This window comes from Heloderma suspectum, chromosome 2, assembly GCF_057233095.1.
Source record: "Heloderma suspectum isolate Gila_16-S chromosome 2, 16-S_ref, whole genome shotgun sequence".
Lineage (NCBI taxonomy): Eukaryota > Metazoa > Chordata > Lepidosauria > Squamata > Helodermatidae > Heloderma > Heloderma suspectum.
The window spans coordinates 342,085,566-342,113,358 of NC_139459.1; the positions used below are offsets into that span (position 1 = coordinate 342,085,566).

General features: G+C 47.3%; 2 protein-coding genes across 4 annotated transcripts; both read right to left on the reverse strand.

Annotated features, from left to right (window-relative positions):
* Positions 1-824: 824 nt before the first annotated feature.
* LOC146355259 (uncharacterized) lies at positions 825-5,522 on the reverse strand. The gene is made up of 2 exons (XM_084832533.1): positions 3,473-5,522; positions 825-2,940 (listed from the first exon to the last, which is right to left on the reverse strand). The coding sequence occupies exons 1-2, from the start codon at positions 4,873-4,875 to the stop codon at positions 2,928-2,930; spliced, it is 1,416 nt and encodes a 471-aa protein (XP_084688659.1). The 5' UTR covers positions 4,876-5,522; the 3' UTR covers positions 825-2,927.
* A 7,341-nt stretch (positions 5,523-12,863) lies between these two features.
* Positions 12,864-27,614, reverse strand: LOC146355260 (cholinesterase-like). 3 transcript variants are annotated; one of them, XM_084840801.1, is made up of 5 exons: positions 27,505-27,614; positions 25,347-25,425; positions 20,952-22,365; positions 18,918-19,081; positions 12,864-16,920 (listed from the first exon to the last, which is right to left on the reverse strand). In XM_084840801.1, the coding sequence occupies exons 2-5, from the start codon at positions 25,375-25,377 to the stop codon at positions 16,850-16,852; spliced, it is 1,680 nt and encodes a 559-aa protein (XP_084696927.1). In that variant the 5' UTR covers positions 25,378-25,425; positions 27,505-27,614; the 3' UTR covers positions 12,864-16,849. The 3 variants fall into 3 exon arrangements, with proteins under 3 accessions (XP_084696927.1, XP_084696926.1, XP_084696925.1); XM_084840800.1 differs by having other exon boundaries at positions 25,347-25,428; XM_084840799.1 differs by lacking the exons at positions 25,347-25,425; positions 27,505-27,614 and having other exon boundaries at positions 20,952-22,447.
* Positions 27,615-27,793: the final 179 nt, after the last annotated feature.

A 27,793-nucleotide genomic window follows, 5' to 3' on the forward strand; every position in this document is an offset into this window, starting at 1 on the left:
CTTGATAGGCTGGAGAGCTGGGCAGAAAATAACAGAATGACATTTAATAGGGATAAATGCCAAGTTCTGCACCTAGGAAAAAGAAACCAAATGCAGTTACAAGATGGGCAGTACTTGGCTCAACAATACTACAAGCGAGAAGGATCTTGGAACTGTTGTAGATCACAAGCTGAATGTGAGCTAGCAATGTGATGTGGCTACAAAAAAGGCAAATGCTCTTTTGGGCTGCATTAATAGAAGCAGAGCTTCCAAATCCTGTGAAGTACTAGTTGCCCTCTACTCAGCACTGGTTAGGCCTCATCTGGAGTACTGTGTCCAGTTCTGGGCACCACACTTTAAGACGGATGCAGACAAGCTGGAGAGGGTTCAGAGGAGGGCAACAAAGATGATCAGGGGACTGGAAATAAAGCCCTATGAAGAGAGACTGAAAGAACTGGGCATGTTTAGCCTTGAGAAGAGAAGACTGAGGGGAGATAGGATAGCGCTCTTCAAGTCCTTGGAAGGTTGTCACAGACAAGAAGGCCAGGATCTCTTCTCAATCATCCCAGAATGCAGGACATGGAATCATGGGCTCAAGTTACAGGAAGCCAGATTCCAGCTGAACATCAGGAAAAGCGTCCTTACTGTTAGAGCAATACAACAACAGAACCAATTCCCTAGGGAGGCAATGGGGTCTCCCACATTGGAGGCACTCAAGACGAGGCTGGACAGCCATCTGTCAGGAATGCTCTGACTTGGATTCCTGCATTGAGCAGGGGGTTGGACTTGTTAGATAAAAAGTCCTTGCTTTCGGTTTAGAAGAAAAGAATGCCAGGCAGGCAGCAGTGGATCCAACACTATTTTATTGAACGTTTTGCAAAACGGGTGCAGAGCAGTCTGGACCCCGAGACACGTGTGCAAAAGCCCTTTATATCATATTGCTTCTATTGTTCTTACCAGTAACCAATGAAACAGTTAGTACATCGGCTCACTAAGTTAATATCCAATAAACAGTCACTATCAGCTTACCAAGCTGTTAGTCATGAGCGCGTCAGTATGATTCCCTTTTTGCTCCGCCTACATTTTCCCGCCACTCGGGCTCTTACGTAACTTGAGACGCCAACGGTTATGGAGTCTCCTTTTTTCTAACAATTCCCTCCTTTAAGTCTTTATTCACGTCTTAAAGCATTTAAAACGGAGTTTCTTTATCAGCACAATAAAGCAAGAGCATCTGTTTTGACAGAGCGGTTTCAATTAACCGCTGGGATAAGCCTCTAGCGCAGGGGATAATGCAACAACCAAATAACACTAAAACTCCTATCATCACTACAAGCGAAATAAGGATTGAGGCTGCTAGGTGTTTCCATTTTCCAAACCATCTCTCTAACCAGTCAGTCACGGGGTTGTTAATCCCTGAATTCTCGGCTAATTCTTCAGACAAGGCGGTGAGGCCCTGCAAAGCCCTTGTTACCGTGCCATCTGGGGCAGTGTTGTTAGGGATGAAGGTGCAACACCGTCCACCTAGCATGACACAAACCCCTCCTTTTTCTGCTAACATCATATCAAGAACACGCCGATTTTCCCAAGCCATTTGGCTGGTGGCATCTAGCTGCTCAGCCAATCCTTTTACAGCATCTCGAGTATAGTTTATAAACCTCTGTTGATTATAATAAACGTAATTGATCCAATCTACATTTTTGTTAATGGTCACCCACCAAAATAGGGTAGATTCAAATCCTGCAGAAATTTGATTTCTTCCTTTGAACTCGTCTGGCACTCCCCTTGGTACTCCTATGGAGTCAATATATTTGATCATCAAAAGGGGTTACTGATCGTTTCTGCCGGGGTTGGCCAGTCTTCTCTGCTGGATGGTATGCAATTGAAAAGGGGACTGCCAACTGAACTAACCCACAAGCTCCAGACCAATTGGAGGGCAATACCTCATACAACTCTAGACCACCACAATACCACCAGAGATCAGCTCGTGGGATTGAAAGGGAATTATTCCTAAAGGGGGTGGAATTAACACATCTTACTTTACTCGTCAGGTTCCCTATACGCCCCTCTGTGTCTGCAAGGTTTCGGTGTATGCATCCGGTATGGTTTCTTCTTTGCAGGAAGACTGTGGAAGGTCTGACACGATCCTTTGATTTGAGTGGGGGGTATAATTTATTGAGGGTTTGGCATTCCTCCTCTCCCCATGCATCAGGGTGTTGGAACAAACGGATCACGCAGGTGAGGAGGGAAGGAGTGTCCCATCCCAGTGGAAAGGGCAGCACCTTTGCCACAGATCTCCCTGTGGCACAAACAAAACAGTCAGACTTATTTAAAGACTTGGCTGTATACTTTATCCACTCTAACCACACATTATCAGTTTCCTCTGTTATTGGGATCCCTAACCTGGTTCTCCAGGGACGCCTCTCTTTCTCAGGGATCTGTACCAGAAGTGGTTTGAGGGGTGTTGGTGTGACATTTCGGGGTTTTATCTTAAAGCTGTCAAGCCCAAGTCCTTGAGGTATCACCATCCACGTTAATATTTCTTTAACTAACATTACCAACACCACCCACAATACTTGCTTCATATTACAAGTTTTTTGTAATTCGAACCCAAGCTTTTCCCAGATGTTGTGACTTGTATATTACAGGCGATTGTGGCTCCTGGATGGCTTCTTCGCCTGTGTCCTTGGCAGCTTCCGGAGGGGTGCCAGGGAGCAAAGGACTGTTGCCTGTGTCCTCCTGTTCTTTCCAGGTGACAGAAGGAAGCGAGGGTTGCTTAAATGGCTTTATCCGGCTGCAATGTGTCCATTTACTAGAACCCACAAGCTTTACACACGAGTGGCTGGTTGGTCCCACCAAATAAGGCCCCTCCCACCCTTCCTTTAAAGCTTCTTTATTCCACTTTTTCAGCAACACCTCGTCTCCCGTCTGGAAGAGATGGATAGGTGCATCTAACGGCAGTCTCTGAAACGGAACGGAATAAGCTCGTAGCTGTGAAAGAACAGACTGTAGAGAAGTCAACTGATCCCTTAGCATCTGATCACCCACCTCCCACTTGACTTCCTCCCTCCTTCCGCAGTGTACCCGAGGCGGGAACCCAAACATCAGTTCGAAGGGGGACAATTTTATGTCCTTTCTTGGCATCCTTCGAAGCTTCGTTAAAGTTATTGGCAGAGCCTCAACCCAAGTGAGCTTCACCCCTCGTTGGAGTTTGGTTAAAGTCTCCTTGAGGCTCCGATTGATTCTTTCAACCTGTCCACTTGCCTGGGGCCTCCAGGGGCAATGTAAATGCCACTCTACTCCCAGAGCTTGTGCCAGTCCCCGTGTAATAACTGAGGTGAAGTGTGAGCCCTGATCGGATTCTATAACTTCAGGCAGGGAAAACCGGGGCACCACCTCCTGTAACAATTTAGCAACAACAGTTTTAGCTTGGCAGTTCCTACATGGAAACGCCTCTACCCACCCTGTCATTTGACATACTATTACAAGCAAATACCTGTAACCCCTACATGGTGGCATCTCAGCAAAATCAATCTGCGCCCTCTGGAAAGGATAGTAGGCCCATGGTCGCCCTCCTTTTGGAGGAGGGGGTGCCCTGGGAGGGTTGGTTTTCTGGCAGACTTCACAGGTTGCGGCTAGTCGATGGGCACATACAGTTAAGCCAGGGGAGACAAACAGCCTCTTGCAATAGTCGATCATAGCTGATGCTCCAGGGTGTCCAAGAGAATGGTGAACTTGCTCTAGAACAACCCTCTGCAGGGTCTGTGGAAGAAGCAGTCTTCCATCTGTCATCTGGATCCATCCGTCATCGCAGGGACTTATTCCGTGTTCTTGTGCCATCCGTAACTCAGCAGGGGAGTATGTGGGGCGCTCTTTTCTTTTGGGTAGAATGAGGAATGTTCCTTGGATTCCCTCTCTGGCTGCTCTTTTTGCGGCCTCATCTGCCTTCTGGTTTCCCTGTCTCCATTTTTCCTCTTTTTCTTTCCCATGGTCTCGGACGTGGACAACAGCTACTTGTGAGGGTAGCTGGAGGGCATCCAGAAGATCCACTATTAGGCCGCCATTAGCCACTGGAGATCCGTTTGCTGTAAGGAATCCCCTCTCTTTCCACAGTTGCCCATGAGCATGCACAACGGCGAAGGCATTTTTGCTATCGGTATAAATATTTACTCGCTTTCCCTTGCTGGCTTGCAGGGCTCTTGTCAGGGCTACCAGTTCAGCGGATTGGGCGGAGAAATGAGGAGGCAGCTTTTCCTCGCGCACACTCTCCTCTAGAGTAACGACAGCCGCGCCTGTGTAGCGCCTTCCATCCAGCATATAGCTAGATCCATCTACAAACAGATCTCTGGCTCCCTCTATTGGTTCATCCTCAAGGTCCGGTCGGCCTTTGGTGTCTAGGTCTAATACTTCAAGGCAGTCATGATCTGGGAGTCCTGATCCGTTTGTGCCCAGTAATGTTGGCAGTAGTGTGGCGATATTAAATCTGGAGCAAGCCTTAAAAGTGAGGTTTTCATTTGTTAGTAAACCTATTTCATATCGGGAATGCCGGGCTGGGTTGAGAAATTTGCTTCCTCCTCCTGATCCCAAAATTTGTGGCACTCCATGCGGCACCCAAACTTCAATGGGTCCTCCCATTGTAATTTTCTCGGCTTCGGTACAAATCAGAGCTGTTGCCGCTACTGCCCTCAGGCAACTTGGCCATCCTCGTGCTACGACATCTAGGACCTTGGAATAATATCCCACTGGTCTCCAAGAGGGCCCTTTTCGCTGGCAAAGCACTCCCGAAGCTATGCCCTTATTTTCATGCACATAAAGTCTAAATGGCCGGCTGGGTTTTGGTATGGCTAGAGCAGGTGGTGACACAAGAGCAGCTTTAAGACTGAGAAAAGACTTATTCATTTCCTTAGTCCATTTCCATTTATCCAGTCTATCTTTCTGCAGCGCCTCATACAGCGGCCACGCTGTCTCCCCATAGTTTGCTATCCATAGTCGGCAGAATCCGGTCAGCCCCAGGTAGGCCCTCAATTCGCGGGGGGACTTAGGGACAGGAGTGTCACGGATGACTTCAACTCTTTCTTGCCCTAGGCTCCGAGTCCCTTTAGTTATGTGGTAGCCTAGGAATTTTACAGTTGGTTGGGCCAACTGTACTTTTTCTTTTGACACTTTATACCCCCCCCCCTGCTAGATAGTTGAGGAGGGAAACCGTCCCACTCAGGCACGCATTCTTGGCCTTGGCTGAAATCAGGAGGTCGTCACAGTACTGGAGGAGATGCACCTCTGAGTGCTGCTGGACCCAGGGTTCGAGATCCTTTTGGAGCTGCTGGCCAAAGACCACCGGTGAGAGATTCAGCCCCTGAGGGATGACTGTCCATGCTAATTGAACTTTTGACCCCCCCCCCCCAGGCTTTCCCATTCAAAGGCGAACAAAGGCCTTGAATCCGGGTGGAGGGGGATGCTGAAAAAGGCATCTTTTAGGTCTATGACAGTGAACCAGGCGTGCTCTTCCGGAATTCCTACAAGGAGGGTGTGTGGGTTGGGGACCACAGGATGGGGGGCCGCGATCTGCTGATTAATGAGCCGGAGGTCTTGCACTAAACAAAAGCCCTTGCCCCCCCTCCCCTTTTTGGCACAGCGATGATGGGCGTGTTATAGGGGGACATTATCTCAATGAGCCGGCCTTCTTCTCGGAGCTTTGTTATTACTGGTTGTAGGCCCTCCTTTCCTTGGCAGGAAAGGGGATACTGTTTCACATGAACAGGCCTTGCTCCCTCCTTGAGGGGAATTTTGTATGGTGCTGCCGACATGGCACGAGAGGCCCCTCCAATCCCGGCCCAAGCTAGAGGGTTGACTCTGTTTTCTATTAAGCTCCAGTCCTCGGTGGCCTCTGGGGTGGATTCTTCTGCAACCTTCAAAAGGGCCATTTGGTAATTACTACTCTGCTGTTTAGGGAGCCGTATCTCCATCCTTCCGTCAGGAGTAAAAGCAATCTCAATTTGGAGTTTAGTCAATAAGTCCCTCCCTAGGAATGCCACCGGACAGGAGGGGGTACAGACAAATGCATGTTCTAGGTGTGTTTTCCCAACCTTGGTGAACAGGGGATGAGAGAGGGGCACTTGGGTTGCCCTTCCCTCGACCCCCATTATGGTGGTGAACCCCCCACCTCCCGTTGGGGGCTCACTGAGGGGGAGGACGGACAGGGCGGCCCCTGTGTCCACAAGGGCTTTGTAGGAGCGGCCCCCAACCTTTATTCTGACCATGGGGTCCCATCTTGCCTCAGAGACAGCTAAGAGGGGGCCGGGCCCCGGTCTGTCCTAATCTCTTTCCTGTTCATACAGAACTCTCTGCGCTCCTCCCGTATTTTCCCCTCTCTCTTTCTGCTTCAAAGCCTCACAGTCACGCTTCCAGTGTCCCATTTTCTTACAAAAGGCACATTGATCTTTCCCCAGGGGAGATCCTTTCCTTCCCCCTTTCCTCCCCTTCCTAGCTCCCTCTTTGTCAGGTTTAAGAACCGCAGCAAGGAGCTTGGCCTGCCTCTTGTCTTTTTCTTTTCCTTCTTCTTCTTCTCGCCTCTCATAAACCTTTTGAGCTACTTCAACTAAAACTCCTAGGTCAGCTGCCAACCCTCCTTCAACTTTTTGCAACTTCTTTCTGATGTCCTGGCAGCTATTTCCCACAAACTGAGTCGTGAGGATCCTTAAATTATTTGGATCATTCAAGTCAATGTCAGTATATTTAGCAAAGGCTTCCCTCAGCCTTTGGAGGAACACGGCAGGAGGTTCGTTTTTGTCTTGCTTTAGAGTCAGGACTTTTTGCAAATTGGGGGCCCTTCTCGCGGCTTGCTTCATGCCTGCTAAAATGAGTTGAAAATAGTCAGCATGTAAGCATCTATGTGCCACTGTGGCCACCCCCCAATTGGGTCGCCCTGTGGGCAGAACCTCCGCCGTCTCCTCCTCAGTTGCCTGGGGATTTTCCTCCCTATACTTGGCTCGTGCCCCCGCAAGGATGGTTGGCTTTTGGCTGAGAAAACAGGTGTTCAATAGCATTTGTGTATCGTCCCATGTGGGGTTGTGAGTAAGCCTCACATTCTCCATCAGAGACAGGAGTGGCCCGGGATCCTCTTCAAAGGAGGGGTTAAATTGTTTCCAATTATACAAATCAGATGTTGTGAATGGGACATAAACAAACATCGTCCCTTGAGGATGTTGGGCAGTAGGGTCGGGGACTTCTCTGATGGGGAAGGTGAACTTCACTGGTGGTTGGGGGTCCTTTCGCAGGTTGTAATTAGGTCCCCCTTTTGCCTCTCTCTGTAGGACCTCCAATCTTTCCTCTAGGGAATATAGACAATCTTGGAGAGTGTCCTGGCGTTCAACTAGAGGGGTGGGGTCCTCTGGTACTATTTCATGAGAGGGGTCCTTCTCGGGGGCATCTAACCGCTGGGCAGGCCCCTCAGGAGAGGGTGGTGGTTGCAACGAGCACCCTGCGACGGCTGTCCCGTAGGGAGGAGGAAGCAGTAGGTCCTCCGGTGCCGTGGCCATGACCCTGGGTGGTCCTTCTTTTGGTGGTTTCCTTTTGACCACCATGGGAAGGGCAAGGGACATGCATTTAACAACCCACGGAGCAGGCCTGCCGCCAAGGGGCACACAAGTTGCCCACGAATCAATATAAGGGAACTGGTCCCAACTTCCCCTCTGTGCTACTATTGTTCACACATCAGATACCAAGGTTGGGTCAAAAGACCCCTCGGGTGGCCATTTGGGTTCTAATATTGGCCATTCCCGGGTGCAAAAAAAGACAAGACGATCCTTTGTCATCTTAGTTCCATAATCCTGCTTAAAATGTGACCAGTTGCGCAAACAACACTCCAAGGGCGTATGGGACTTCTTCGCAGACTTAGATTGGGACCCGCCCATGACGGTGGGAATTTCAGTCAGCAATTCTTGCGCTTCGCCCTCCTCTGACCTAGCCCGTCTCCGGGGTAAGGAAATGCAGATCGGGGCTCCCCACTCGCTTCGCCCATAGGCGTCTCACACAATCACAAACACACCACCGTCCCGCGTTTATCCCCTAATGTAAGCTGTTTCACTTACCCCAAAAGCCTCTTCTGTCCCGCCCGCAGCTGCGTCCAGCTGCTTATTGATCCACTGCCGGTGCCTAAAAAGAGTGATCACGTCTCCCTCTTCCTCTGGCGTTGGTCCCCAGGCACCTCTGCCGCCACCGTCGTGAGGAGAAGGCAGCGTAAAACAACCACCTGTGGCCACTTCTCCTCCGTGGCCCCTCGGCTCAGCGCGAAGGGGACGCGCCCCGAAGCAGGATCCGAGTCACGGCACCAAATTGTTAGATAAAAAGTCCTTGCTTTCGGTTTAGAAGAAAAGAATGCCAGGCAGGCAGCAGTGGATCCAACACTATTTTATTGAACGTTTTGCAAAACGGGTGCAGAGCAGTCTGGACCCCGAGACACGTGTGCAAAAGCCCTTTATATCATATCGCTTCTATTGTTCTTACCAGTAACCAATGAAACAGTTAGTACATCGGCTCACTAAGTTAATATCCAATAAACAATCACTATCAGCTTACCAAGCTGTTAGTCATGAGCGCGTCAGTATGATTCCCTTTTTGCTCCGCCTATATTTTCCCGCCACTCGGGCTCTTACGTAACTTGAGACGCCAATGGTTATGGAGTCTCCTTTTTTCTAACAGACTTGACGGTCTTATAGGCCCCTTCCAACCATACTATGATTCCATGATTCCATGATTCTATGATTTTATGATTCTTGTTAAGCAGGGCTGGTACCAGGCTTGAGCTGGCCCTTGGAGGAGGGATGCCAATGGTTCCCCCCCCCCGGTATCTATCTAGGACTCCATCCCTATCAGGCCCATCCCTGGCACTGCCGCTACCACCTGCCACCATTGGGAGCCCAGCAGCTGCCAGGCACGCCTCCCTTTTCCCAGTGCCACTGCTAGCACTTTGGGAGGGGAGCTGGGTGAACCTTACATCTCACAAGATGTGGTGCCCAACACTGGGCATGGCACTTGGGACTGGGAGAGAGACAATGGCAGCTGAAGTGTCGCTGCTGCCAAGAAAGCATATCTGTGGTGACGGAGTGTCTGACTGGTTGCTGCAATGCTGCTTGAAGGCCCAAGCAACTTTGGGCCTGACAGCGCTTGGAGCCACAGGCAGGCTGAGCATCAGCCAGAGTGGGCCCCGCTGGGACACCTGGGCCCTGACAGGGCTCAGATTTGCTGAGTGCTGAGCCTAAGGTTAGGGGATGTGAATGCTTATGTACTGGAGCTATCAAACACTAGTATGGGGCTTCTGAAATTAGCCTCGTCACACATCTCCTCTAATCTAGCTATTCCATAGCAGGAATTCATGGGAGAACAGGGTTATACCTCATTATACTCACAGAGGCTCAGTTTGTCTTCTCAATTTATGGAGGTCATTACAATGTACCCCTTCATGGATCACTGCCTTGTTGTGGCGAAGGGGCTTGCGTAACTCAGTGAAGCCATAAGCTATGCTGTGCAGGGCCACCCAAGACGGACAGGTCATGGCAGAGAGTTCTGACAAAATGTGGTCCACTGGAGAAGGAAATGGCAAGCCACTCCAGTACTGTTGCCAAGAAAACACAATGGAACGTATCACAAGGCTAAAAGAGATGATGCCGGAAGATGAGCCCCTCAGGTCAGAAGGTGTCCAATATACTACTGGGGAAGAGCAGAGGGAATTTCCAAGTAGCACCAGAAAGAGTGAAGCGGCTGGGCCAAAGCCAAAAGGACACTCAGCTGTGGATATGTCTGGTGGTGAAAAGAAAATCCGATGCTGTAAAGAACAATGTTGTTTAGGAACCTGGAATGTCAGATCAATGAATCAAGGTAAGCTGGAGGTGGTCAAACATGAGATGGCAAGATTGAACATCGACATCTTGGGAATCAGTGAACTAAAATGGACAAGCATGGATGAATTTAATTCAGGTGACCATCATATCTACTACTGTGGGCAAGAATCCCTTAGAAGAAATAGAGTAGCACTCATAGTCAACAAAAGGGTGGGAAAAGCAGTACTGGGGTACAATCTTAAAAATGATAGAATGATCTCAGTACGAATCCAAGGCAAACCATTCAACATCACAGTAATTCAAGTCTATGCCCCAACCTCTGAGGCCAAAGAAGCTGAGGTTGATTGGTTCTATGAAGACCTACAACACCTTCTAGAACTAACACCAAAAAAAGATGTCCTCTTCACCATAGGGGATTGGAATGCTGAAGTAGGAAGTCAAGAAATCACCGGGATAACAGGCAGGCACGGCCTTGGTGTACAAAATGAAGCAGGACAAAAGCTAATAGAGTTTTGCCAAGAGAACACGCTGATCATAGCAAACATTATTTTCCAACAGCACAAGAGACGACTCTACACATGGACATCACCAGATGGTCAATATCGAAATCAGATTGATTATGTCCTTTGCAGCCAAAGATGGAGAAGCTCTATACAGTCAGTAAAAACAAGACTTGGAGCTGACTGTGGCTCAGATCATGAGCTTCTTGTTGCAAAATTTTGGCTTAAATTGAAGAACGTAGGGAAAACCACTAAACCATTCAGGTGTGACCTAAATCATACCCCTTATGAATATACAGTGGAGGTGAGGAATAGATTTCAGGGATTGGACCTGATAGACAGAGTGCCTGAGGAAGTATGGACGGTCCATAACATTGTTCAGGAGGCAGCAACAAAATCCATCTCAAAGAAAAAGAAATGCAAGAAAGCGAAGTGGCTGTCTGAGGAGGCTTTACAAGTAGCTGAGGAAAGAAGGGAAATGAAAAGCAAAGGAGAAAGGGGAAGATATATCCAACTGAATGCAGAGTTCCAGAGAACAGCAAGGAGAGACAAGAAGGCCTTCTTAAATTAACGATGCCAAGAAATCAAGGAAAACAACAGAATGGGAAAGACTAGAGATCTCTTCAAGAAAATCGGAGATCTCAAGGGAACATTTTGTGCAAAGACGGGCATGATAAAGGACAAAGAAGGCAGGGACCTAACAGAAGCAGATGAGATTAAGAAGAGGTGGAAAGAATACACAGAAGAACTATACGGGAAAGATCTTAATGTCCCTGATAGCCATGATAGTGCGGCCACTGAACTTGAGCCGGACATCCTCGAGAGTGAAGTCAAGTGGGCCTTAGGAAGCATTACTAACAACAAAGCTAGCAGAGATGACAGTATTCCAGCTGAGCTATTTAAAATCCTAAAAGATGATGCTGTTAAAGTGCTGCACTCAATATGTCAACAAATTTGGAACACTCAACAGTTGTCACAAGACTCAAAAATGTCAGTTTACATTCCAGTTCCAAAGACGGGCAACGCCAAAGAGTGTTCAAACTACCGCACAATTGCACTCATTTCACATGCCAGCAAGGTGATGCTCAAATCCTACAAGCTAGGCTTCAGCAGTATGCGAAATGAGAACTACTGGAAGTACAAGCTGGGTTTCGAAGAGGCAGAGGAACTAGAGATCAAATTGCCAACATTCGCTGGATCATGGAGAAAGCAAGAGAATTCCAAAAAACGTCTATTTCTGCTTCATTGACTATGCTAAAGCCTTTGATTGTGTGGATCACAACAAACTGTGGCAAATTCTTAAAGAGATGGGAGTACCAGACCACCTTACCTGTCTCCTGAGAAACCTGTACGAGGGTCAAGAAGCAACAGTAAGAACCAGACATGGAACAACTGATTGGTTCAGAATTGGGAAAGGAATACGACAAGGCTGCATATTGTCACCCTGCTTATTTAACTTATATGCAGAGTACATCATGAGAAATGCCGGGTTGGGTGAATCACAGGTCGGAATTAAGATTGCCGGGAGAATTATCAACAACCTCCGATATGCAGATGATACCACCCTAATGGCAGAAAGCGAAGAGGATCTCAAGAGCCTCTTATTGAGGGTGAAAGAGGAGAGTGCAAAAGCTGGTTTGAAACTCAACATTAAAAAAACTAAGATCTGGCCCCATCACATGCTGGCATATAGAAGGGGAAGAAATGGAAGCAGTGACAGATTGTATTTTCTTGGGCTCCAAGATCGCAAACGGTGACTGTAGCCATGAAATTCAAAGACGCTTGCTCCTTGGGAGGAAAGCTATGGCAAACCTAGACAGCATAGTAAGAAGCAGAGACATCACCTTGCCAACAAAGGTCCGTCTAATCAAAGCTATGGTTTTCCCAGTAGCAACGTATGGCTGTGAGAGCTGGACTATAAGGAAGACTGAGCGCCGAAGAATTGATGCTTTCGAACTGTGGTGCTGGAGAAGACTCTTACGAGTCCCCTGGACTGCAAGGAGGTCAAATCAGTCCATCCTAAAGGAAATCAACCCTGACTGCTCATTGGAAGGACAGAGACTGAAGCTGAAGCTCAAATATTTTGGCCACCTAATGTGAAGAGTAAACTCTCTGAAAAAGACCCTGATGCTGGGAAAGACTGAAGGCAAAAGGAGAAGGGGACGGCAGAGGATGAGCTGGCTAGATAGCATCACAGATGCAATGAATATGGACTTGAGCACACTCTGGGAGAGAGCGCAGGACAGGAAGGCCTGGTGTGCTATGGTCCATGGGGTCACGAAGAGTCGGACACGACTGAACAACTGAACAACAACAACAACAACAACAACAATTACAATGTAATTTTAGAAGCCCAGATCTCTTGGTTTAGAGCAAGGTTTGGAGTCATATTAGATAGTTTTGTAGAATCATTAGGATTTTTGTAACATAGCTTTGGAACTACAGCAACTAAAATGTCACTCATAAAAACCAATGGACAGTTAAGTGATATTTGTCCGTTCTTAACACAAATTCCAATTTTAGATTTCTGTCAAACCAATTTAGTCGTACAAAAGTTTTCAATGCGTGTTTATTAGATTTCTTGGTGATCTACAGATGCAGTTGCCGGGCAGCAAGAAAAACCTTCTCAGGACAGTAGAAGAGTTACTTTGCTGAGGGTTCACTGGGAAAGATCAAGAAGTCATAGGGAGCTTCCAGAAGATACTTTTATCGTGCCTTTTTCCTGCTCCTTTCAATGGAATTTAAAGGGCCAAGGGCGGGGGGGGGGGTCCAGACCACATCATCTTCCACTCAAAACCCTCCTCTGTTTTCCCATCACCTCTTCCATCTTTTTTCATACCACAGAAAATCCATTAGGACAAGAAGATGGAATACTGCACAATGCTTTCTTAAAGGTACCACTTAGATCCCTCCATCTGAAAGTACCCATAGACACATAAACTGCGGGGTTTAAATTTGATTCTTGTTCGTGTGCCAAGTGTACAGCAAACTGTTTGATCAAAACATCAATGATCCATGGGATGTTCAAAAATTTTGATTGGTAAGGAAAGATCACATACAGAGCAGCCCCCACATTTGTAATGTCCATAAGGTGAAGTTGCATGTTGTGCAGATGGATCAATATCCAAGCGTACTAGATAGAAGCAGATTCATGACATCGCCCCGCCCACAACGTTGTTCCTCGAAATCATTTCATTGAGTTTTCAGTATGTTTACTTGGGAGTAATTCCAATTAAACTAAATGGGGCTTACTTCTGTTTAGACATACGTAGGGTTGCAATGATCTTGTTATAGAAATATTGATGTATTAATACACTACTAATACCATTTAATGGCTTGCAACGATTGTATACAAAACCACATATTCTAATTTTAAATAAGAGTTAGAGTGTGTTTGAGAATGTGTGTGAGTTTCCTTTCTAGGAGGCTGAAAATGGGCTAGAGATCTGCCTGTCCCAAGATGGAAAATTGCTGCAGGAAGAGAAATCAATGGCAAGGACAGAAAGCAATAGAATTATGCTGATAAAGGAAGAAACAACTGTGGATTTTCCACCCAATAATGGACAGAAAGGGGCGAGTCAAGTTGAAACTAGGGATGTCAGAGAAATCTGGTAGGGGGTGGAGCTTGACGAGGTTTCATCGGCTTGCCCTCCCCCCCCGGACTTCGGTTAGTCTTCTGCTAGCTGCCCTGACTCAGCCTGAGGTAAGTCAGACCAGTTAGCTGATTTTTGGTAGTTTTTCATTTGTGCAAGTTATGGCTGCAATTTGTCCACATTTGCATAATTTCTGCAATTTGTACACAATTACGCAAATTGGGACCATAATTTGCACAAATCATGCAAATTGTGGCCATAATTTGCGCAAATTATTGCCACAATTTCCACAATTATCTATTTGCACAAATTACATCCATCACACCACAAATATATGCAAAAAGTCTCCGGAGTTTGGGCAAAACCCACGGCTGAGCTCGCAAATGTAAGCCGAGTCAGTCATGCCACAAAAACTGAGTTGAAACCAAGAGTCATGTAACAGAGATCATCCATGACAGCAGCTAACCTGCAGATGTGGAAGACAGGCATCTGTTAGTTGTGTTGGAGTGTGACCTGACTGTACCAAAGCATGGCCTAGTGTTAACTTGCTTACGAGATACCCTGAAGTGCATATGCCTTGTCATCTGTTATGTGGACTTGGATAACAAACGCAGCATTGGTCACTACTCAGCAGAAGATGAGAAGGGATCCATGGATTGTGCTCAGGAGAGAAGGGATCGTCATCCTCAATCCATATAGGCCATCAGCAGCAGAAGTCAAGAGGGGCAACTGCGCCCAGTCATATCCCAGCCTCTGCCACCTGCTACTATTCTGACTGGCTATCAGAGTATGTATGTGTGTGTAAGTATGCTGGTTAGGGACTAGAAACTTAGTATTTGCTCACCTGCTATAATGAACAGAACTGAATTGTAAGTACTTTGTCTCGTTCTCATTCGTCTACCTCTTTATAAGGTCACACAGATCTCAGTCAGCTTGATCACCTAGCTACAGACCAGGGAGCTAATTTTACCTTAACAATCCCTTCCCCTCAAAAAAAAAAAAACCCAGCATGGGATGTCTTTTAAACTTTGGGGTCTATTTTCAAAGAAAGTGGATAGATAGATGAGAGAGAGAGAGATGACATAGATGGATGATAGACACACACACACACAGAAATCCAGGCAAAGAAAAAAAAAGGCACACTGCGTATTTTTAGGAGGGATACTTAACACTACTCAAATAAAATGATCTGCTAGACTCTATAAAAATCTGCCCACTCTTGAAGCATGTGTGTTTTCCTGTAGATACTCAAGTGCTGTCCACTGAAATGGCAGTGAGTGGCAAGGGAGGCAGCCATTTCATTCTGGCAGAAATTTTGAATTTTCCGAACTTCAAAAAACATCTCAAAATAAGACTTTCTGGGAAAAACAAAATAGCATCTGCTCCAATTTTTTTCTGCCCCAAAGAATTTCACCTCACCCTCCAAAACATAGATGGAACAAAACAGCCAATTCTGAGGTGGATGAAATGCCTGAGAACTGGTCTTTGTCAATTTGTTTCACTCAAAACAAATCAAGTTCCAATGTAAGCTGAAGGAGTGCCCAGAAACCACACGTGCAGTCAGAATGACTGAGGGCTTTTCCACGCCAGGCTTTTTATCCCGCAGTGTTACCGGGGCTTCTGCTTCTGGTTTCTTTGCAGGGTTACAACCGGCTCCTTTACACAGGTGGACACATGGTTTGAATCGAGGAAAGCCCTTCCTCGGCAAGTTCTATATGTTTCATTTTACAGCCATTCGATGGTGCTGTGATAATAGCGCTTTGCTGTCATTACACACAGCCGATAGAACAGAGCAACATCCCTTGTCACTTGATCTCTGATCTTTTTGAAAGCAGGATAAAGGGAGGGAAGTGCAGGAGATGTCCTGGAGTTAACATCATGTAAAGGACCTGTAAACTTCCACGAGCGGCCAGTTACAAATGTGCAATAAATCGCTCATGTAGAAATGCTCTGAGGGAAAATCAGGAGGCTAAGCTATCACCCATGAGGTTCTCCTGAACTACAGCTTGCAGATAGCCCTCCGACCAGGGAAGGCTGTTCTAACACTTGTAAAGTCATCCCCCCTGCCACACACACACGCACCAGATTTGGCTTGGGGTGGGAGGCCTTTTTTCTTCTCACTTGTTTCAGAAGATGCCAGATGTGCATGGTGCTTGCAGGCAAGCCCTTGTGCTGATCATGAAGTCACATCCCATCCCAATTAGATTTCAGAGGATTAAAGATTGAGAATAATAAAGTCCTATGCAATGAACAAACTTTTGCTTGTTGTCAAGCCCCATGTTCCCTGGAAGGAAACAACCCTCTGCAGGTCATTTGCAGCTGACAGCTATCCCATCACTGAGGTGGACCACTGGATGGAGATCTGGGGCCCCAAGCTCTGAGGGCTCCCAAATGCAGTCTCCCCACCCCCACCCCCATCCTCACTCCCTGGTCCACCAGTGCTACTCTCACCAAAAGTCCCCAGTGACTTCCTTCTAAGGGAACTGAATCCTGGGAAAGTGTTGGAAGCCCTGAAACATTTTACAGCTCAAAGTGGGGTGCAAGGCATAACAAGGTTTTATTTCTTCGCAGATCACCTCAGTGTTGGCACCATGCACCTTGGTTTGGATCGGGGAAGCTATGAGATTCACTTTGTTGGCACTACGGGAGACCACGATAAGGGTGCTCTCCCTTTGGGGAGGTGCCAAGGTATCATTTACAGGATCTGGATTTAGAGCTCTTGAAGCAGCAGGAAACAGGTTTAGATGCAGACTGCGCAAAAGAAGAGCAGGGCAAAAAGAAGAGAAGGAGTGGAGATGTTCTGCTTCTATGTATTCAGTGTGCTCTGCCCACTTGTTCTTTCGGTACTTCATTTCTCACTCTTCCTCATTCTTCTGGGCTGTGCATCACGCCCGAGCTCTAAGCAGCCCACTGCATCCCTGCTGACCTTTCATGGGGATTCCCTCTACTGAGTACTGGATTCCGTCCTCCCATCTTCCCCCTTGCCTGGAGAAACAGAATCTTCTCCCGATTGGTCTGCAGAAGAAAGAAAAAATGTGCTGAGAAATAGGGCTGTCCTGACCACGGCTAGATAACCAGGGACAAGTCACAGTCTGAAAGAGGGATTTTGAGGACTACCGATGTACAGCAATTCTATGACAGTTTAGCTGCCATGGCAGAACTTGGGGAAGCGCATCTTGAGCAGGGTGCTAGGAATGCTCTGTCGAAGCCTTCCTGCTCCCAGCACACACACAGCGCAGAACTATGGTTCTGTGGGGAGAAAGAATGACTGTCCAACCAGTGGAATTCTTCAGTGTAGGTATGTTCTTTGTTAGATGCAGGGAAGCCAGACTCCAGCTGAACATCAGGAAAAACTTCCTGACTGTTAGAGCAATACGACAATGGATCCAATTCCCTAGGGAGGTGGTTGACTCTCCCATGCTGGAGACGTTCAAGATGAGGCTGGACAGCCATCTGTCAGGGATGCTCTGACTTGGGTTCCTGCCTTGAGCAGGGGGTTGGACTGGATGGTCTTATAAGCCCCTTCCAACCTTACTGTTCTATGATACTATGATAGCCAAATGCACAAGAGGAAGAGGAATTTGCTTTGCAGTGGAGACTGCCTGGTGCCCCATATTTCATAAAAAGTAAAGGTGTCCCCAGCCAGTCGTGTCTGACTCTAGGGTGTGGTGCTCATCTCCATTTCTAAGCCGAAGAGCTAGCGCTGTCCGAAGACACTTCTGTGGTCATGTGGCCGGCATGATGGAACACCGAGGTGCATGGAATGCTGTTATCTTTCCCGCCGAAGCGGTACCTATTTATCTACTTGCAATTTCTTGCTTTCGAACTGCTAGGTTGGCAGAAGCTGGGACTGAAGATGGGAGCTCACTCCGTCACGCGGCACTCGGGTCTCGAACTGCTGTCCTGCTGACCTTCCGGTCTGCAGTTCAGCGTCTTAACCACTAAGCCACCGTGGCCCTTATATTTCATACCTGCACCTTTTATTTCCAAGTTTCACATACTCAACAACAACTTTCAAAGAATATTACAGATCCACAGAACACAACATTTCCATGATCCCCCTTCTCTTTACTATTTTTGAGTAATAATATGCATGGCACACTATTTCAGGTCTTGGCTATAAGAAGTACCAAGTGAAGCCCATTCCCAGCAAGCCAAGAAAAATAGTAGGGAAGCGCGTCGGGGCACTTGTTGTCACAGAGACAGAGCTACCATCCTTGGCTTCGGTTGATTGTTGCTGTTCCCTGACCATTGGTCCTGCCAGTGCATTTCAGCTGGGAGTGATCAAACATGGCAACTGGCGTGGGGGTCCACGCAGCATCATGCTTGTGTGCTGGTTTCTCACAAAACAAAAGCACTTTAACTACTGGAGAAAGTCTGCTTTAAATCACTCAAAAAACTCGATTGTCATCATGCTGTTTTGTCATGCGAAATGGCCAGCTCTCTCTCTCTCTCTCTCTCTCTCACTCTCTCACTCTCTCTCTCTCTCTCTGTGTTTTTGTGGCATGGTACTTAATAGTGAACAGTAGGAACCTGACTGGTAGGTTCTGAAAAGCAGTTGGCTACTCCAGGCTCCACGGCTATGTGAAATCCTCCTATTTGGGAAGGGGGTTGGAGCCAGAGGAAACACCACACACCTTGAAGAGCATTGTATTGTGTGCAGTGTGAATTTGGCCAGAGGAAGGAAAACCAAAGAGGGTGTCTGGAGAACATCCCTGCGGGCTCTCTGGCTGACAGAAACAGTTTTAAGGACCTTGGTGGTGCTGGAGTGGTTTTCCATTGGGACTAGCACCACTTACATACAGCTTTGCTTGCTGCCGGCTCAACCTGTACAATTGTAAATAAACAGGCCCACTGCTCAGAAAACGTAGGGAAGCAATACATAAAGCCATTCAGATCTAGGAGATGGCAGTTCCAATAGAAAGCAAAGTCACTACAAACATCTTCCCCATGAGATATCAGCAAGACACTCCCATCCAAACACACACTTCCAGAGCAAGTGCTGAACTCACGTGGATCTGCAGCCTTCAAAGGAAGCGTTTCCCAGAAACCACAAAGCCGGGCAGGAGAGATCTTCAGAACCTGGGCTGGCTCAGTGCTAAGAAGAAAGAAGTTCTGCTGTGTGGCATTGTAGAGCGGCCACTGTACCTCATCGGCCACCGACCCCGTGGGATTCCTGCGGAGGGAGTGAAACGTAGTTGTAATCCAGTAGGGAGGGTGGCTGTGCGTGAGCTGAGAACAAAGCTGAGTTCGTTGCCCCTTTTTTAAATGTATATCCTACTACCACATGGCATGATCAGGGCCTCAAGAAAGTTGACAGTACTGGAACCTCATCATCATCATCACCACAGCTGTATTACTTTTGTCATCATCATTTTTACGTCTGAATTACTAACACCCCTATGCCTGAAGTGTACAGAGGTGTAAGCTTAGAGTTCAATTGGTGCAAACATTTCTGTGCAACCGTTCTACCAAAGAGCTGCACGGAGCTGCACTACAGCCCCATGCATGTTCCCTTGGACGCAAGCCCCACTGTATACAAGGGAGCGCGCTCCATCTTAGGTGTGGTTCGCATTGAAGGCTTAGGACACAATCTGATCAGTTGTGGCCTCGATGGTCGGAAGCCCCCTAACTTAGAGGCTCACAGTCACCCAATGCAGTGCAGGAGGAGCAGCGGAAGCGATTTTCACCTCCCCGTCCTCAGGCCTTCCTTTTTGCTTGCAAAAAAAGGGGGTTGAACGAACAGCAATGTCTGAATTTGGGGCAAGGCAATGTATGACAGCTTGCTCCAGCTTGCTAGAATGAGCAGAGCTCTTTGGCTCTCCAGTGACCTTCCTGGAGTGCACCTGCTTTTTGCATGATCCATGTGGCCAGATTCTGGCAGGTGCATGGTCCTCCTTGGCATCGCGGGTTTGCACTACACTTAGGAAAAGGAGAATAGATGTGGGAGGAGGATAGGGGCTTCTCGCTGTTTTGTGTTGAAAAACCACAATGCCCTGCGGCACCTGAAAGACTCGCAAATTTACTGTGGCATAATAACTTTTCATAGACAGGAGTCCACTGTACAGAATGTTATTTTGAAAGGTGCTGCTTTTCTTGGACCTGGAGAAAAATGGCACTTCCCGAAATAAAGTTACAGGGGCCCTGATGATCTCTGTTGCATCTGATCCCACTGAAGGATGGGGAGAAGATTGAGTGAGGATTTACTCAGAAGTAAAGCCCATGTTTAATGGGGATTAAAGGTGTCCCCAACCAGTCGTGTCCGACTCTAGGGTGTGGTGCTCATCTCCATTTCTAAGCCGAAGAGCCAGCGCTGTCCGAAGATGCTTCCGTGGTCATATGGCCGGCATGACTGAACACCGAGGTAGACGGAACGCTGTTACCTTTCCCGCCGAAGCGGTACCTATTTATCTACTTGCAATTTCTTGCTTTCGAACTGCTAGGTTGGCAGGAGCTGGGACTGAAGTCGGGAGCTCACTCCGTCACGCGGCACTCGGGTCTCGAACTGCTGTCCTGCCGACCTTCCCATCTGCAGTTCAGCGTCTTAACCACTAAGCCACCGCGGCCCCCTAATGGGGATTGCTCCCTAATAATTCTGTACATTTGCATCCTAATAGCCTGCGATGCATTCGCACACTCCCCCTGGCCACTGTGCCATGTTCATTAATTGGTAAATGTTTAAGGTGCCGCCATGCAGTCTCAGGCACTCCATCCTTGCCACCTGGCTTTGGACCCGAAAGACCAAGGAAAAGTCTGGGGGCACAGAGGGTAAGTTTAAGTTAGCACACTTCGGGACATCTGTCCTGAAAGCAAGCAAGAGGTTAATTAGCTTGCCTTCTAGAAAAGTTAAATTACACTAATTATTCCAATTATGCACATATATTTACATATGGAAATTGCTATATGCACATTTGTGCAATTTTTTTGTTCTCTCAGCGTGACCCAGGATCCTCCCAGTATCTAGCACCGCCCCTGCTTTATTGAAGGGATGGGCCTTCCTTCTTCATACAGCAGCGAGGCATAAGAGGAAAAGGTTAGTGCCATACCCACTTCTGGAGAACTCTGCCCAGTACCGCATCACCCGACGGCTCAGTGCAGCCTCAGTCTCTGTGTATGTGTGGTTGACACCCACCGCTGACTCAAGGGTCCCGAACACATAAGGTACCTCAGCACCATGGGCTGCCCCCATCCACTCAGGCCAAATGGAGCCAGAGGTGTGATGTGTAAAGGAATAACTGTACACAGGACTCCCAGCTTCGCTGACCTTTGCAGCAAATTTGGCTGCTGGGCATACAAGGAGGTAATCGCCACTGGACTGTGCCATGGCCCAACGGTGCTTTGCTGGACCCTGGCCTTCTTCACTGTACTTCAGGGCCACAGCCTGGACAGCCTCTTCCGTTGCGTTTCGCACCGTCATCCTTATCCCTTGCAGACGTTGCTCCCAACTGATTAGGCTGTTATTGGTGCCAGGAAAAAGAAATGGTACAAAGGTAGACCCTTCATCAGAAGTGACCCCAATGAGAATCGGTTTACATTGAAAGTGCCTAGCCTCCAGAAGCTTCTGTGGTTCATCAGGCAAAAAAACCCCATCTGTTGTTGGTGAGAAGGGAATATCTAAAAGGAACTTGCTTTTTAGCAATATGAATATCTCATGTTGAGCAAATGTCTTTGCATCTTTTTCCTGTAGGCAGCTCACCACAACAGTATCATTCCCTTCTGCACAGCCAAGCAGCTGACCGAAATTCAGGGCTCTCTGCTTGGCCTCCTCAGGACTCATCCAAGCCCGGACAGCATGGGCAGCTCCACTCTGAAGCACAGCTTGGGCAAACAGGGGCTGGCTACTTGGTGAGAGGAGATGGAAACCCACGGAGGATGCACCAGCACTGTGGCCAAAAATAGTCACCCGAGCAGGATCTCCACCAAAGGCAGCTGCATTGTCCATTACCCACTTCAGTGCCAGCTGTTGGTCCAAGAGGCCCATGTTTCCTGGGGCAGCTGGTGGTAATAAAAGGAAGCCCAGAGCACCCAGGCGATAATTCATGGAGGCCACAATGACGTTCTCATAAGCAGCTAAGGATGCCCCATTGTACATGTTCAGGGATGATGTGCCAGTGAAGAAGCCCCCTCCATGTATCCAGACAAGGACAGGAGTTGGTGCAGAGGGCTGTGGATGGGGTACCCAGAGATTGAGAAAGAGACAATCTTCTGAGAGTGGTCGATTGGGAGCCCATATGGCTGCATCAGGGGTGCCATGAGGAATGAACTGGGGGCAAGCGTTGCCAAAGTCGGTGGCCTCCAAGACTTGTCTCCATGGCTGATGTGGACGGGGCTTCTGGAAACGCAATTTCCCCACAGGGGGCTCAGCATAAGGGATGCCCAGATAGGCAGTCACAGAGCCAGAGCCAGCCAGGACACGCTTGCCTTTAACAGGGCCACTGCTGGTGACCACCACACCTTCATCTTCAGAAGCAGTATTGGAGGCCAGTGGAAAGAGCAGGAGAAGAAAGAAGCATGAGAGTGAAGACCTCAGGAGACTAGGCATTGCAGCAGCTGGAAGGGGAACGTCCTAGAGGAGGTTACAACATGTACAAGATAGGCTATTTGTCTTTCAAGGAAAACGTGCTCCATCTTTACCCCATGACTAGTTGTCAGAGTGGAATGGTGTTTGTTGCTCAGGACACTGGCTCTGGTCACCTGACGCCCTCTTCCTGTTTAGCCCTGCTCTGTCAAATATCTCTGAAGCTCCACCAGCACAACTCAACTCATTGACTTTGGACCCCTTTAGAAAACATGCAGTGGTGGTCACTCACTCAGCACACTGCTCTCTGGCACTGAGCATCTCTTTGGGGTTCCCTTTGAGGAGGGAACCTTTCAAATCAGGTCCCTATATTATGGATTTAATAGTCTCACTATTTCTATCCCACTACCTCTTTAGCTCAGTGTTTTCCACCATCTTAGCGTCTGGCCTGCCTCTTTCTCTATCCCTTTGCCTTCCTGTTTCCCCCGTCCCCCCACCCTCTAGCCTTGCTCTTTCTCCTCCACCCATTTGCTTTGCTATTTCTTCCTCCCCCGCCGTCTCTAGTCTCAGTATTTCTACACACACACACACACCCCTCTTTTGCTCACTTTTGACTAGCCAGTCCCCCAGGGCAGCCATTTTGTGACTAGCCACATCCTCAGTGGGAGCCATTTTGTGGCGGTGCCCACAGTACTTTCTCAAATTCTCAAATGTGCCCAAAGATTCAAAAAGTTTGGGGATCCCTGGTATGGAGTGTCTGATCTGATGAAGTGATTTGCCCAAAGACTTTCTAAGCCACTGCATCCCAAAACTACTAATATATATATACGTATGAGTGAGGGACAATGTAGGCACTGAAATCGGAACCACCAGCCTCCACTGGTGAGAAAGAGAGCACAGTTTAACTTGACTTGTAGCTCCAGTATTAGTTTAACTTAGCAAACCAAACAAATGCTATCCAAAGTCTGAGTCTTAAAATTAAAAACAACAATGTATAAGCCAAAAATTTAAAGTCCAAGATAGACAGTTGCCAAATAGTCTCATAAGAACATAAGAAGAGCAATGCTGGATCTGACCAAGGGTCCATCTAGTCCAAAATTCTGTTCACACAGTGGCCAACCAGCTGGGAGCCCACAAGCAAGGCATGAGTGCAACAGCACCCCCCCCCACACACACAAATACACACATGTTCCCCAGCAACTGGTGTACATAGGATCACTGCCTCTGGTACTGGAGGTAGCACATAGCCATCTACACTACTAGTCATTATTAGCCTTTTCCTCCAGGAATTTATCCAACCACTTTTAAAGCCATCCAAATTGGTGGCCATCACTACATCCTGTGGTAGCGAATTCCATAGTTTAACTATGCACTGTGTGAAGAAGTCCTTCCTTTGATCTGTCCTGAATCGCCCACCAATCAGCTTCATGGGGTTCTAGTATTTTGAGAGAGCGATAAAAATTTCTCCCTATCCCCACTCTCTACACCATGCATAATTTTGTACACCTCTATCATGTCTCCCCCTACCCTTCTTTTTTCCAAGTGAACAATCCCAGCTGTTGTAACCTTCTCTCATAGGGAGATGCTCCAGCCCCTTGAACATTGTATTTGTCCTTTTCTACACTTTTTCCAGCTCTACAATATCTTTTTTCTTAGGTGTGGTGACCAGAATTGTACACAGTATTCCAAGTGTGGCCACACCATAGATTTATATAAGGGCAGTATGATGTTGGCAGTTTTATTCTCAATCCCTATGCCTAACATGGAATTTGGCTTTTTTACAGCAGCCGCACACTGGGTTGACATCTTCATTGAGCTGTCCACCACAACCCCAAGATCTCTTTCCTGGTTGGTCCCCACTAGCTCAGATCCCATCAGGCTATACTTGAAGTTGGGATTTTTTGCCCAATACGCATCACTTTACGTTTGCTTACATTGAACCGCATTTGCCATTTAGATTGCCATTCTCCCAGTTTGGAGAGATCCTTTTGGAGCTCTTCACAATTCCTTTTTGCTTTAACCACCCTAAATAATTTGGTGTCATCTGCAAACTTGACCACTTCACTGTTCACTCCTAATTCCAGATCATTTATGAACAAGTTGAAAAGCACTGGTCCTAATACAGATCCCTGTGGGACCCCACTATTTATTTCCCTCCATTGGGAGAATTTACCATTTATTCATACTCTTTGCTTTCTGTCCTTTAACCAGTTACTGATCCATAAGAGGACCTGTCCCCTTATTCCATGATGGCTAAGTTTGCTCAGGAGTCTTTGGTGAGGGACTTTGTCAAAGCCTTTTGGAAGTCCAAGTAAACAATGTCTACCAGATCACCCCTATCTACATGTTTATTGACACTCTCAAAGAACTCTAAAAGGTTAGTGAGAATGAGACAGGACTTACCTTTAAAGAAGTAATGTTGATTCTTTTTCAGCAGGTCTTGTCCTTCTATATGCTTATTAATTTTATCTTTACTAATGCCTTCAACCAATTTACCAGTAACAGATGTTGCTAACGGGCCTGTAATTTCCCAGACCACCCCTGGATCCCTTTCAAGTAAATGCAAATTCTTAGAGCTAATTAGAACATTTAAGAAAAGTCTTATTAACAAGGGTTCCCATCTAAAATAATTACTAATCAAATTTTATAATTGACATTAAATTCTAAGAAACTCAGAACATCTGAGTCAAGACAGACAGACAGATAGACAGACAGACAGACAGACAGACACAAAGATATAGATATACAGATATATAGAGATATATCTCAAATAGCAAACTAACTTATGAACATAGTAAAATAGAAAATAGAGAGAAGAGGAATAGTTTGAATCAAACTCACTTACCAATATACAGAAAATACAAGATCTGGTAATGTTAGGACATTTGGGGAACTACTCATTTCTTCCCAGCTACTATCTCACCTGTTGCTAGAGTCTCCAGCATGACACCCATGGCCACCAAGGCAACCCGGACAACTCTCTTGAAGTCCCCCAAACATCACTACTTTAAAAAAAACACAAAAGTTAAAACTCCTGGGGGTAGTTTTTGTCTGCTTGAAGTGTCAGGGAGGGAGAGGACAACTGATTGTGGGTGACCTACCTTCTAATGCAGTCAAAGGAGTAGTTTTCTGAGCCAGACACCATCTCTGCTGTATGTTCAGGCTCTTGGATTAGTTACTTGTCTTTTAACCTCACCAGTTTGTCTTCTGTGAAATGGGTATTCTTGTAGCAGGCCATGTCCACCACAATGCCATTTTGGGAAAGGGGTGCACCAGCAGACTGTGCTGAGGGAGGTGAGGGGGGGGAAGCAGGGCCATTCCACCAACCATTTCTCTTCCCTCCTCATTCCCTTTTCCTTGTGTGTCATGTCTTTTTTAGATTGTAAGCTGTAAGGCAGAGACTGTCTTGTTTTACTAACTATTTGTAAGCCCCTCTAGGACCCTTTGCAGCTGTGGAGTGGAATGAAAATACTTTAAATTAATTTATTCATTAATTGTGACTGCTTTTCAAAATTCCAACTCCAACCCTCTGCCCAAAAAATGGTTGGGAACCCCCACTTTAAAAACATGGACTTCTCCACATGGGGCTTTTATCCTACAATTGAGATTGGTTAGTCATGGAAATTTGCGGGTCCTTTATATGATATCATCAACCTACAGGGCCTCCCTCCGACAGTTTCCGACCATTTCAGCAGCTTAATTTGAAATGAAAATATGAGCCAAAAAAACAACACTGAAGCACTTTGAATTGGGTTGAATTTGTATGTGTAAAGAGGAAGTGGGGCTATAACAACAGTGCCATCTAGTGGCTGTATAATGAAACATATAGAACTCACAGATAAAGGGCGAAAAGGGGGTGGGAGGGAAGCACATGTAAAGGGCCCATCTTAATCCTGCAAAGAATCTAGAAGCAGAAGATCATGGGGGGGGGGAAAGCCTCTGTGTAGAGAAGCCCATTATCCCACAAGTAGGAGAATATCCTTCCTCTGGACCACCAGAGGAAAACCACATTTTTTCTGCCTAAGGCAAAGTGAAATTGGCACCCCCTCCCAGGCAGGAATTGTACTACAATTCCTGCCTTAATCTACCCTCTGTTCCTTTTTTCCTTCCTATGGCATACTTACATAAATCACATTGAACTCGGTGGAACATACATCTAAACAGATCTACATAGGATGGTTCTGAATATCCTTCTCCCCCCCCCCCCCGCAGCTCCCCTTATCTCCCACTAAGCTATAAGTGGGCTATACCCACTAATACCTGTTATAGCTGCTCCTAAAACATGGGGCTGTGAAGAACATGGAAAGAACGAAAGGAAAAGGGGAGAAAAAGACCAGAAACAAGAAGGGGGAATGAATGGGGAGAAAGAGAAAAGGAAGGAGGAGAACATGGAGGAGAAAAAACACAGGAGCAAGGAACAGGAGGAAAATAAAGAGGTGAACAGGCAGAAAACAATGGCAAGGGAAGGAAATGAGGAAAGCCCATCCTTTAAAAGCACACACAGAACAATGGGCAAGGGAATGCCAATCCTATATGTGTCTACCCAGATGTAGGTCCCACTGTGTTCCGTGGGGCTTACTGCCAGGTTAGTGGGTGTAGGATTGCAGCCTTAATCGCACCCCTAAACCTAGGAACAATGACAGATAATCACTAGGCTCCACTGACATTTGGAAGTGGTGGGGGACTTCTAAAGCACCCCATTTCTCTCCCCTGCACCACCTTCTCCCTCTCTCCTTGGGGACTAGCTGCATGCAAGCCAGGGAAAGCTGAATCCAGGGAATGTGATGATGAGCAGCAAACCATGTGACCTGGGGTAGAAGTAATTGATAGGCCTGAGGTTTCAGGCTGCTGCAGAGAACTGAAACACGGTTCCCTCTGCGGCGGGGAGGGTGTACCAATGGAGCTTTCCTGTGGAAGTCCTTGGAGGGCAGTTGGTCTCATTGGCCAGGAACACAAGGTGCTGGGCACCAGGATGCCTGAGGTAAATCCTTGATCCCAGGTCTCCTGTCCCACTCTGAAAGATCATTCTCCTGCCCTGTCATCACAGGCAGGTCGATTTCCGAGACTGTATGGAGACTCACCTCCCTGAGGGGCTGCTGCCACTCCGCAGTTACTATCCGTCACAGCACAGTCCGAAGGGGGAAGGCGCCTGCAGAGGCAACTTGAATGCCTCCAGATAACCAGGGAGAGCAACTGTGCGCATGCATGTGCAGCTGAAAAGAGCAATGACCCCGCCTGCATTCCGTCCAGGCAGTGGGAGGAGGCTATGCACATTGGCAAGGTGGAAGTCCATGTCAGGGGTCAACCAGATGGAAAAACAGAAGCTTTGCTTTGATGGGGAGGGGGGAGGGTGTCAGGCTACAAGGAGCC